The sequence below is a fragment of the Oryza sativa genome, chromosome 7 (genome assembly GCF_034140825.1).
Source record: "Oryza sativa Japonica Group chromosome 7, ASM3414082v1".
NCBI lineage: Eukaryota > Viridiplantae > Streptophyta > Magnoliopsida > Poales > Poaceae > Oryza > Oryza sativa.
This window is the reverse complement of record NC_089041.1, coordinates 3110734-3123347: the sequence shown is the minus strand read 5'-3', so window position 1 is coordinate 3123347 and position 12614 is coordinate 3110734. Positions and strand designations below refer to the sequence as shown.

The 12614-nt window shown below is 47.5% G+C and overlaps 2 protein-coding genes across 2 annotated transcripts; both read right to left on the bottom strand.

Moving 5' to 3' along the window:
• Positions 1-482: 482 nt before the first annotated feature.
• Positions 483-1813, bottom strand: LOC107276424 (peroxidase 5). The gene is made up of 2 exons (XM_015791545.3): positions 1601-1813; positions 483-1420 (listed from the first exon to the last, which is right to left on the bottom strand). Exons 1-2 carry the CDS (start codon positions 1799-1801, stop codon positions 671-673), a joined length of 951 nt encoding a protein of 316 aa, XP_015647031.2. The 5' UTR covers positions 1802-1813; the 3' UTR covers positions 483-670.
• A 2125-nt stretch (positions 1814-3938) lies between these two features.
• Positions 3939-12007, bottom strand: LOC136351230 (peroxidase 2-like). Its single transcript, XM_066312338.1, has 3 exons — positions 11798-12007; positions 6612-6704; positions 3939-4914 (listed from the first exon to the last, which is right to left on the bottom strand). Exons 1-3 carry the CDS (start codon positions 12005-12007, stop codon positions 4093-4095), a joined length of 1125 nt encoding a protein of 374 aa, XP_066168435.1. The 3' UTR covers positions 3939-4092.
• Positions 12008-12614: the final 607 nt, after the last annotated feature.

Sequence of the window (12614 nt, the reverse complement as noted above, 5' to 3'; positions counted from 1 at the left end):
ATCATAAAATCTTAAAAAAAATTACATCACAACTTCTACAAAATTCATCACAAATGCATCACATATTCACATCACACACAAATCTCAGATCCAAATCACAAATTCTCCAAAAATAATAATAATAACGGCGTTTTCGCTTAGTGGTTACAAGAGCCTCAGTAGCACCTGAGGTCTTGGGTTCGACTCCCCATGGGAGCGGATTTTCTAAGATATAACGGCGTTGTGCTTTTAGTGGTAGGCGACATATCCGTCGACAACGAGGTGCCTATGGTGACTTCGTCAATCTCAAGGATTTGCCGGCCCAGTTTTCGAAGATGCTTATAGGGGTAGGGTTTGCGTGCGTGTATTCATAGATGTGAGTGCGTGTGCGTTGTGAGTATCTACATTGCACTGTGTAATTCTAAAAAAAAAAGCCCCAAATCTTTTACATGAGCCATACAACCAAAATACTATAACCAGAGTGAATAACAAATTAAGGTGGTTAATTTTCCTCCTCTTATAGAACAAGGTGGCAATAAAAAATTGCAACATGAATGGTGTGTGTGCATGGTGTAGATTGGAGAACAAAAACGTTTAATTAGCACAAGGTGCAAACTTGCCACTAAGCAAAAACGGCACGCACACCAATGGCACAAGTGCGTTCTTCACTCGAGCCAGCCAGTATAGCTTTTTAGCTGTTGGTGACGTTGCAGAACCTCCTGACCTCCCCCCGCGCCCCGGTGAGCACCTCGATGCCGCCCATCTTCACCATCGACGCCGCAAACCGCGCCATCCACGCGGTCAGGTCGCCGGCGTTCTCCCTGACCTTCTCCGCCGTGTCGTTCTGGCCGGTCAGCAGCGCCGCGTCCGACGTGAACAGCACCCGCCCGGCGAGCGCGTTCTTGAAGTACTGGTTGCCCAGCGTCGCCGGCGACACGGGGCTGTTGTTCACCACGCCGTCGTCGGCGGCGCTGCCGTCAGGGCACGCCGCCCTCAGCGCCGCCGCGTAGCTCGCGTCCAGGGACGCGTCCACCGTCGGGTACAGCCGGTTCTTGAACCCGGAGCAGTGCGCGGTGCCGATGGAGTGCGCACCCGAGAGCGCCACCAGGTCGTCGACGGTGAGCCCCTTGGCGGCGAAGCTCTGGACGAGCTCCCCGGCGTCGAAGAACGGCGACGGGATGCTGGAGAAGACGGAGAAGGCGGACGACACGTTGCCGTCGCGGCTGCCGGCGGGGACCGGGTAGACGAAGCCGCCGGACTTGGCCACCGAGTCGCGGGCGGCGAAGGCGAGGATGTCGGCGCAGGAGACCTTGCCGGGGCAGACGGCCTCGACGGCCGCCTTGATCTTGTTCACGGCGTCGTACCCGCGGAGCGGGATCGCTGTCTTCTCCGGCGAGCCGTTTGCCTTCGTGGGATCAAGAAGGATGGACGCATCACAACCCTGCATGATCAAAAAACAAAAAAAAAAAAACTTCGTTTACATTTTTTTTGGGGACAAAATGAAGTAATTAACCATCAATATCTAAGCTTTGCTTGCAGTAATATATCTTGTGAGAAATTAAAACTGCTATCAATTCATAGTTGAAAAACTAAATTAACTTGTGGTTAGCAATTACATTACCATGACAAAGCAATCATGGAAATGCAAACGCAGCAGCGCCGGGGCCATGGAAGGGTCAGCATCGATCAAGCCGTAGACGACATTGCTGATCGTCTGCTCGGCATTTGGGCACGACGAGCCGTAGAAATTGTACTGCAGACTTGCAGTTGATATGGAGATGAGGCTCATAGCCTGGAAGGCTACCATGAGAATTAGCTTCATCCCCCTGCTGAACATTCTGAATTCTGACAAGGTTGTTCACTAGGAGACAGCAAAGAAACGCCTGAAACCGAATGAATATATGTGTAGTGATCGCTACCTCAAAGGATTGGTTGATGTTTGATGATGTGACAGGCAAACATTCGATGTATTTATAGGTACAAATGGATGTGCAAATTGATCATTGATAATTGAGCTACTCCTTTTGAATGAGGAGATTGATTAAATAAGAGATTTGAGGAATATTTGGAGAGCAATCATCAGAATAGTTATTTGCCAGTTCTTGTTGTCTAACAACATGGGGAGCAAAACAGCTAGTAACTGATAAAACGTGTAGGCGTTGACATCGATCCATACCTGGCGTTGTGACGGTGAACTTAATTTAAATTCGGCTGGAGCTATATAGAGTAAATTAATTGGCCGTCCAGATGCATCATGCATGTGTCAACCGAAGCACAGTATTTGATGGAAGGATGCATGGCGGAGCTAGAAAGATTTTTGAGCCCAGACAAATTTCAATATAACTGATATTTGCTATAGAAATTTCATCATCTATTTACTCATTAATATTAAAATTTTGTGTAGTTTTCGCTAACGAGCCCAAGCAGCCGCCCGGTGGCTAGTTCCGCCCCTATGAAGGAGGTCAGTTTATTTGGTCGATTTGACAACATGTATCTTTATTTCAATTCAAATGCTGTTACCTAAGAGCGATGTATTTGTAGAATTTCTTTCCATGTACAGTAGTAAATTAATTAACTTTCACGTCAAAAGCTTGTGTTAAGCGTATCCACTGGAAAGGACGCTAACGCCATACATATCTTTAGGATTTTGAGGGAACTATAGCAGGCATGTTCGCTAGCTCAAATATAATCGAGATTATAGTGGTCTCATCAATATTTAATCACTCCATTACTGTTATCTAGCATCCGAACCAGGCTAGATTAATTAAACATTTTCTTATTTGACTTCCCTTTTGTTTAAGAGGTCCTGTTGACTGGTTGGGAAGCAGCTAACCTACGTTCATCCCAGCCGTGTGTCAGATCACGTCAACTACTGGGCCTATCAATTGGCAGGTGCAAAGCGAGCGACCAATAGACTAGCAACCCCGAAAATTTCCATGTACATGCATGGATCTAAACAAATGTGTTTCAACATGTTTTTGGACCCCATTTTTCAAAAGTTCTCATCTGCACTCTCTATTGATTTGGCTAGAACAAATTTATTTTTTTCTCCCATAAGTGTTCGATGATAATCATGTCAACTGCAAATCAGTACTACAAAAAGACACATAAAAGTCAGTATTATAGGTGCCGGAATAACTAAAACCGGCACCTATTATGCTTTTCCCACCCACCGGAGCGCCCGCGGGGGGCGCTAAAGGGAAAAATTGGCACCTTTAAGTATTTATAAGTGCCGATTTTGAAAAAAGTCCGACAACTATACTATAGATGCTGGTTTGTTTATGTGTGTTCATCTTGTGTTCTTGATGTTCATGTGTGTTCTTAGATATTCATGTTGTGTTCTTGTGTTCTTAGATGTTCATGTGTGTTCTTAGACGCCTCAAGTGCAACCACCCCAAATTCTTAGATCCAGTCTATGGAAGTCGCGGCTGCCACGTATGTCATCCATCTCATCTCCTGGCTTGGAACCCATGGATTGTTGGCTTTAATACCATATTGTTACGAACCCACTCTATGTGATTTAGTGAATTCCAGCACAAGCACACAATTCTTCCTCCAACACTTGATACACGAGTATTTGGGGATACAAATGGGAGAAATGGAATCAAGACTGAGAATTAGCAGTAGATTGGAGAAGAAGAGATAGCCAGGGATTGAAGAGAAGAGAGATACAGAGGTTGAAGAAGAGAGAGCATCGGAAGGAAGAACTCAGGTTTCATCTATTTTGTTCGATCCTCCCATCTGTTGGATCTGCTCCTTTTGTAACGGCTTGAATGATTGGCTTATCGCAGCGGATTGAGCCTAGCTAGCCATGGGCTCAATATGTATACCGATTCAGCCCAGTTACATGACAATCCACGAGTACTAAATATGTATGGGATTTAGTCTATGCACTAACAGATGCAAAATCAGGGACGAAGGTAGTAACAATTCATAACAGGTAAATATATGGGTAACCACAAATACAAATACTTTATATTATACTGGAGTAGTCTTTTTTTTTCGAGTACAAGGTTTTCTGTATTTTAGAACGATGAGATATAACAAGAAAACATATGGCTACGACCACATCGTCTGCATGCATGTACGTAACCCCCTGCATAAGTGGCCGAATTAGCTCTTGCTGTGGTTGATGGCGCCGCACTTGTTCCTGATCTCCCCCTTGCTCCCCACCGGCATGGGCAGCTTGCTGAGCTTGAGCAGCGAGGCGGCGAAGTCGTGGTCCCAGAGGGCGGCGTTGTCGGCGTACTCGCGGACGTGGCCGCGCGCCTCGTCCTGCGTCAGCAGCTGCCAGTCCGAGTTGAAGTTGACCACCTTGTCGAGGTTGTTGCGGTAGTAGGTGTTGTCCAGGGCGCTGACCGGCCGCAGCTTGCCGACGAACGCCGGCATGAACCTCGCCACGGTGGCGAGGTCCTCGTCGCGGGCGTTGTTCACCACCGCAGGGTCGGCGCCGCCGCCGCGGGAGCACCTGTAGTTGAGCAGGTTGCGGTAGGACGGGGTGATCTGGTCGGGCGGCGCGGCGAGGCGGGCGGTGAAGGAGGAGCAGTGGCCGTCGCCGACGGAGTGCGCGCCGGAGAGGACGACGAGCTCCTCGACGGTGAAGTTCTTGCGGGCGAAGTTGTCGATGAGCTGCCGGATGGTGAAGGTGGGATCCGGGAGCTCCGCCTGGGCCTCGTAGGCGGAGGAGACGACGCCGTCGAGGCGGCCCGCGGGGACGTCGAAGCGGACGCGGCCGTTGCTGAGGATGCTGCTGGCGTCGCGGGCGGCGAAGATGAGGATGTCGGCGCAGGAGACCACGCCGGGGCACCTCCTCTCGAGATCGGCCTTGATCTCCTCCAGGATGTCGAATCCTTCCAGCCCGATGCTCACCGGCGCTGCCGTCTCAGGACGAGGGTTCTCGTCGGACGCGTTAAGGAGGACGGAACCATCGCAACCCTGCAATACTCATGCATGCATGCATGCATTGTGCAACCACTCATTAGTCCCAAGTGCTTCAAAGCTACTAGTACCTCCTTAGTGCTTCAAAACTACTACTCCTTTTCACTATATAAGTTGTTTTGGTCCTCTGTTTCGTACTCCCTTCATTACTTTTTATAGTTATATTTTATCTTAATACACCGATCAAAGATAAGTAATTTTACTTATCATCCATTTAAATATGCTACTAGTTATTTCTCGTAAACAAGCGATTTATTAATATATTTACATTTCTCGATGCCTATATAGCCAATATTGCGTGGAAGAATGGAGAGTCACGCATTAAATTCCGGAAAAGCTGCGCGAGTTAAGCAAATAGCGCGCACTTTTTTTATTGAGAAAGGACTCGTCGTTTGTGTTTTTTCTGTTAGGCCCACATCTTTTTCCCTTTTTTTTCACGTTTTGTTTTTTTAGTTATTTTCTATTTTTGTGTTATTACTTTGAACTCAAAATTTTAAACTTTTAACTGATATTTGAATACTTTCAATTCAAATTTGAAACGTTTTCAATCCATATTTGAAAACTTTCATCTCAAATTTAAAAACTTTCCACTCAAAATTTGAAACTTTCAATCTAGATTTGAAAATTTTCAACCCAGATTTAAAAACTTTTAACTCAAAATTTAAATTTTTTAAAGTCAAATTTTGGAACTTTCAACTTTTCATCTTAAATTTGAAAAATTTTCAACCCAGATTTGAAAACTTTCAACTCTGATTTGAAAACTTTCAACTTCGACTTGAAAACTTTCAACTCTGATTTGAAAACTTTCAACTCAGATTTAAAAGTTTTCAACTTGAGATTAAAAACTTTCAACTCAGATTCGAAAACTTTCAACTTAAGATTTGATAACTTTCAAATCAAAATTTAAAATTTTCAAGTTAAAGATTTAAAAATTTTCAACTCAAAACATTTTTTGAAAAAATATGTGTGCTAAAGATTAAAAAAGTAATAAGACAAAAGCGAAAAAAAAGATAAAAGAAAAAGGCAAAAAAATCGCAAAAAAATCTTGCGAAAAAAAAGAAAAAAAGAAGCCTGATGGGCTTCCGGGCCGGGGCCAACAGGCGGGCGCGCGCCAATTAGCCACCCCCATGAAATCCAAGAAAGTCATTAAAAGAATAGGTGGTTGGATTGAAATATGCCTATCAAAAGTAAATTTTTTAGATTTGGAATATGATGGAGAGAGTATTATAACTCATTTTAATTTTTTTTCAAACCTTTTTAAGTTTGATTAAGTTTATGAAAAATTTTAGCAACATTTACAACACCAAATTAATATCATTAAGATTAACATTTAATACATTTTGATAATATAATATTTTCTTTGTGCTGAAAAAGTTACTATATTTTTCTATAAATTGAAAGTTTGACTAGGAAAAAAAATAGAATGACTTATAATGAGAAATAGAGGTAATATAAATGAATTCACTCATAAATCCATTTAAAACCCGAAACAATTTATAATATGAAATAGATGAAGTACCGATATGTACTCACTCCGTTACACAATGTAAGTCATTCTATCATTTCCCATATTCATATTGATGTTAATGAATCTAGATAGGAAATGTATATATCTAGATTCATTAACATTAATATGAATGTGAGAAATGATAGAATGACTTACATTATTAAACGGAGGAAGAAACAAAATATACCCTGACAAAACAATCATGGAAGATGAGACGGATGAGGGAGCCGCCTATGCCGCGGTCCTGTATGATAGTGTGGAGATTATGGGTATCCCATATCTACACGGCGATGGTATTCGAACTGGGTACAGGATACCTAATGTAGATAGAATATCTTATCTGTATCTCGGGTTTGTTTCTTAACTTGTGTATCAAGGAAACACCCAGAGACTTAGTCGGTTACGACTGTATTTTATCTGTATCTTCATATTCCGTTAGGAATATAGATTATCTTTTGTAATCCGGACTCCTTCCCATATATAAGGGGGGTCCGGGCGCCTCTAGGGGCATATGCTGATTTTTTCCCGAATCATACAATCAATAATACACTCGGCGGATTCATCCCCGGACAGGAGTAGGGTATTACTTCTTTTATAAGAAGGCCTGAACCTGTATAAATCCTTTGTTTCCAAACCCATACACTTTCCTAGCTTGATAGCCACCCCCTTTTATTATTGCCGAAATCTAGTTTCGACAGTTGGCGCGCCAGGTAGGGGTAGCGTCAAGCTTTTTCGCCGATCAGTGCAATGGGTTCCATCTCCGGCATCGACGACCTCGTCTTCCCACCCGGGCAGACGTTTCGGTTCGGCAGCCTCGACTTCATCACCAACAACTTCGGCAAGATTTCTCTCCTCGACTCGGAATCAGACCAGTCGGGAGAGAACCGGCTTTCGGTCCCGTTTGGATTCCCGAACGCGGCTGAAAGCTATTTCAAGACCACCTCAACCGAGTCGGCTTCAAACCACTCGGCCGAGATCGCATCTTCTCCAACGATACCAGATCAGGATGATGGGGCTTACCCACCGGTCCTGATGAAGCTCCCCGACGATTTAGCGGCCGTCTTCACCACGACAGCGCCTTCATCCCGTAGGCCTAGGCGGAAGTCGGCTTCAACACCGATTTCGCCTAGCTTCAGGGAAGTCGGCGTCATCCTCCAACCACTCGGCACGGTTTCGACGGATCAGCTGGATGACTACAACAGCTCTCCCACCGTCGACTCACGTCCTACTGACATCGTGGAGTACGACGAATTTAGTTCTCGCTACAACGACTTCGACGACTTCGACGACTTCGACGGAAGCCTAGATGACAACTACACCCCTCTCTACTTTGGCGTTTTCATGGCCAATAATGAGACGGAGGAGCAACGCCAAGCCAGGGAGAACGAAGAACGTCGCCGACTGGAGGAGGAGCATCAAGCGCAAGAACAAGAACGGCTACGGCGTGAGCAGCAGGACCGTGAGCGGACCGCGAAGGAGGCTGAGGATCGACGTCAACGAGCTTTGGAAGCAGGGCGCCGAGCGCGTGATCTCATCGGCCAGCAAGATGTCGAAGGGACACCGGTTTTCCGCACCCCTCAACAGAATGCGGTTGCCGCGATCACCCTTCTCGACACCCTCCTCAACCAAAACGAGCTCAATCAATCCGACCACGTCGTCAACATCTTGAACCAGACGAAGACCATGATTGCGGCGACGGTCCCAGTTAACTCCGAAAGCGTCCACACGCCGACTGGCAGCCGGGTCCCCCACTTCCGATCTCATGACTACCGTCATCCAAGCCTCAGCATTACTGGAGCAGGATCCAATCGCAGGAGCAGGGGCCACGACGAGCGGTCTGTTCACTCGCCTCCCGAACTTCATAGGGAGCGCCGAGTGGAACGGCCTCGCTCACCACCTCGTCGCCGCCCCATCGATCTTCGCGACACAATCACGCAGCGCCGAGCAGCTCGAGGCTATCATCACTCGCCGGATCGCCGCGACGACGACCTTGACGGAGTTGCAGCCTTCACCGACGACCTGCGTCGAGTGGATTGGCCAGCCGGCTTCAAACCGACTGGAATAGAGAAGTATGACGGCACCACTAACCCCGAATCGTGGCTTACCGTCTACGGTCTCGCAATCCGCGCAGCAGGAGGAGACAACAAGGCCATGGCGAACTATTTACCAGTGGCTTTAGCGGATTCCGCCCGATCTTGGCTCCATGGATTGCCCCGTGGTACAATTGGATCTTGGGCCGAACTACGCGACCACTTCATCGCCAACTTCCAAGGCACCTTCGAGCGTCCCGGCACACAATATGATCTTTACAACGTCATTCAGAAGTCCGGAGAATCTCTTCGAGATTACATCCGGCGATTTTCTGAACAACGTAACAAGATCTCCGACATCACCGACGACGTCATCATCGCCGCATTCACCAAAGGGATTCGCCACGAAGAATTGGTCGGCAAATTCGGGCGCAAACCTCCCAGAACAGTCAAGCTCATGTTTGAAAAAGCCAACGAGTACGCCAAAGCCGAAGACGCCGTCACCGCATCGAAGCAGTCGGGTCCCAGTTGGAAGCCGAAAAATACGCCGGCTACGGGAGGAGGTGGAAGTAACAATCATAAGGACCGCAAGCGCAAGCCTGAGGAACTTGTTGCAACCGCCGCTCACTCTTCTCGACAGCGTTCGCGCGTCAACACCTTCGACAAGATCATGAACTCCCAATGCCCGCATCATCCAAACTCCAACCACGTGGCCAAAGAATGCTTCATCTACAAGCAGTTCGCGGAGCAGTACACCAAGTCTACTCGGAAGAACTCCGACGAGGAACAAAGCACGTCAAGGAAGAAGGACGACGGCGACACCCCGGCTGGATTTCAAGACCACCGTAAGGAGCTCAATCATATTTTCGGCGGCCCCATGGCTTATGAGTCTAAAAGGAAGCAAAAGCTGACCGAACGGGAGATCAATGCTGTTCAGCCCGACACACCCCAGTATCTTCGATGGTCAGAGATTGCAATCAAGTTTGACCGCTCGGATCATCCTGACCGAGTGGTCCACCCGGGGCGGTACCCCCTGGTACTAGACCCAGTGGTCCGTAATGTCAAGCTTCGCAGAACCCTCATTGATGGTGGCAGTGCACTCAATATCCTCTTCGCCAAGACTTTGGATGATATGCAGATCCCTCGCTCCGAGTTAAAACCAAGCAATGCGCCTTTTCATGGAGTAATTCCAGGATTATCCGCAACTCCACTCGGCCAGATCACTCTCCCGGTCACTTTTGGCACTCGGGAAAACTTCCGCACAGAGAATATCAGCTTTGAAGTTGCCGATTTCGAGACAGCATACCATGCCATACTCGGACGCCCGGCGTTAGCCAAGTTCATGGCCGTCCCGCACTACACATACATGATGATGAAGATGCCTGGTCCCCGAGGAGTCCTAACCCTACGGAGCGACATCAAGCAAGCTGTCACATGTGACAAGGAGAGTTGTGATATGGCCCAAACCCGCGAGATGGCGTCTGCCCGAGAGGAAATCCGACTGGCTGCAACCACGGTGAGCGAAGGAGAAGTGCCAGCTGCCAAGATTTCAAAAAGTGGGGAAACCGAAGCCGAGACTAAAAAGATTCCCTTAGATCCTTCCGATCCTACCAAAACTGCTGTAATAGGCGCCGAGTTAGATTGTAAATAGGAAAGCGCGCTCATCACCTTTCTTCAAAATAATAAAGATATCTTTGCGTGGAAACCTTCGGATATGCCCGGTATTCCCAGAGAGGTGATTGAGCACTCCTTACATGTCAAAGAAGACGCCAAGCCTATTAAACAACGACTCCGCCGATTTGCACAAGACAGGAAGGACGCGATCAAGGAGGAATTGACCAAGCTGTTAGCAGCAGGCTTCATCAAAGAAGTCCTTCATCCCGACTGGCTGGCTAACCCAGTCCTGGTTCGGAAAAAGACAGGGCAATGGCGCATGTGTGTCGATTACACTGACCTTAACAAATCTTTCCCAAAAGATCCTTTCGGGTTGCCTCGCATTGACCAGGTAGTTGACTCAACCGCCGGCTGCGAACTTCTCAGTTTTCTGGATTGCTACTCGGGGTATCATCAGATCCGACTGAAGGAATCCGACTGCTTGAAGACTTCATTCATCACGCCTTTTGGGGCATACTGCTACGTCACCATGCCGTTTGGATTAAAAAACGCAGGAGCAACTTATCAACGTATGATCCAAAGATGCTTCTCAACGCAGATCGGCCGCAACGTTGAAGCCTATGTGGATGACGTAGTCGTCAAGACCAAGCAAAAGGATGATTTGATCTCGGATCTAGAAGAAACCTTTGCAAGCATCCGTGCTTTCAGGATGAAATTGAATCCTGAAAAGTGCACCTTCGGAGTACCGTCAGGGAAGCTGCTTGGTTTTATGGTGTCTCATAGGGGCATCCAAGCCAACCCGGAGAAAGTTACTGCTATCCTCAACATGAAACCGCCAAGCACCCAGAAAGACGTTCAGAAGCTGACTGGATGCATGGCGGCGCTCAGCCGATTCGTTTCAAGACTTGGCGAGCGGGGGATGCCCTTCTTCAAGCTACTGAAGAAAACAGATAATTTCCAATGGGGACCCGAAGCACAGAAGGCTTTCGAAGATTTCAAACAACTCCTCACCAAGCCACCGGTCTTAGCTTCACCACACCCGCAGGAGCCGTTGTTGCTGTATGTATCAGCCACCTCCCAGGTCGTGAGCACAGTCTTGGTTGTCGAGCGTGAGGAAGAAGGCCATGTCCAGAAAGTTCAGCGACCAATCTACTTCGTCAGCGAGGTCCTAACCGACTCCAAAACGAGGTACCCTCAGGTTCAGAAGCTGTTATATGGTATTTTAATTACTACCAGGAAGCTGTCTCATTACTTTCAAGGTCACTCGGTAACGGTGGTCACATCATTTCCACTCGGCGATGTACTGCACAACCGCGAAGCAAATGGGCGGATTGCTAAGTGGGCTTTGGAGTTGATGTCTTTGGACATATCATTCAAGCCCCGCACTTCAATCAAGTCTCAAGCGTTAGCTGATTTTGTCGCCGAGTGGACCGAGTGCCAAGAGGATACCCCCGTGGAGAAAATAGAGCACTGGACCATGCATTTTGACGGGTCAAAAAGACTTTCAGGCACTGGAGCTGGAGTGGTTCTGATTTCCCCAACTGGAGAAAGACTAAGTTATGTGCTTTGGATACATTTTTCGGCGTCTCACAACGTCGCCGAGTACGAGGCGCTCCTTCATGGGCTACGGATTGCAATTTCCCTAGGGATAAAGCGTCTAATTGTCCGAGGTGATTCACAGCTGGTTGTCAACCAAGTTATGAAAGAGTGGTCCTGCATTGACGACAACATGATGGCATATCGACAAGAGGTACGCAAACTGGAGGATAAGTTCGACGGGCTTGAGCTCAGCCATGTTCTTCGACACAACAATGAAGCTGCCGATAGACTTGCCAACTTTGGATCCAAGCGCGAGGCAGCGCCATCTGATGTTTTCGTCGAACACCTTTATTCGCCGACAGTACCTCACAAAGATGCTACTCAAGTTGCGGACACTCATGACATAGCTATGGTTGAAGCTGACTGGCGAGAGCCCCTCATACGATTTTTAACTTCCCAAGAGCTCCCTCAAGATAAAGATGAAGCCGAGCGGATTTCAAGGCGGAGCAAACTTTATGTTATGCATGAAGCCGAGTTATACAAGAAAAGCCCTTCAGGAATTCTGCAACGCTGCGTATCTTTAGAGGAAGGGAGACAATTGTTGAAGGACATACATTCTGGGATATGCGGAAACCATGCTGCAGCGCGTACCATTGTTGGCAAAGCTTACCGGCAGGGTTTTTTCTGGCCTACTGCAGTGTCCGACGCCGACAAAATTGTGCGCACATGTGAAGGTTGCCAATTTTTTGCCAGACAAATTCATCTACCAGCTCAAGAGTTGCAGACTATCCCGCTGTCTTGGCCGTTTGCGGTTTGGGGGCTCGACATGGTCGGCCCGTTTAAAAAGGCAGTCGGCGGTTACACGCACCTCTTTGTGGCCATTGACAAATTTTCCAAGTGGATCGAAGCTAAGCCTGTTGCCACGATTACAGCAGATAATGCTCGCGATTTCTTCATCAACATTGTGTACAGATTCGGAGTACCCAATCGGATCATCACCGATAATG

Coding starts and splice junctions, on each gene's coding strand:
- LOC107276424 (XM_015791545.3), bottom strand. CDS start 1,801: ATGAAGCTAATTCTCATGGTAGCCTTCCAGGCTATGAGCCTCATCTCC. Junction 1,421..1,600: donor TCCATGATTGCTTTGTCATG/GTAATGTAATTG, acceptor TTGATCATGCAG/GGTTGTGATGCGTCCATCCT.
- LOC136351230 (XM_066312338.1), bottom strand. CDS start 12,007: ATGAGTGTCCGCAACTTGAGTAGCATCTTTGTGAGGTACTGTCGGCGA. Junction 6,705..11,797: donor TCTTGTCGATATGCCATCAT/GTTGTCGTCAAT, acceptor ATCGCCGTGTAG/ATATGGGATACCCATAATCT. Junction 4,915..6,611: donor TCCATGATTGTTTTGTCAGG/GTATATTTTGTT, acceptor TGAGTATTGCAG/GGTTGCGATGGTTCCGTCCT.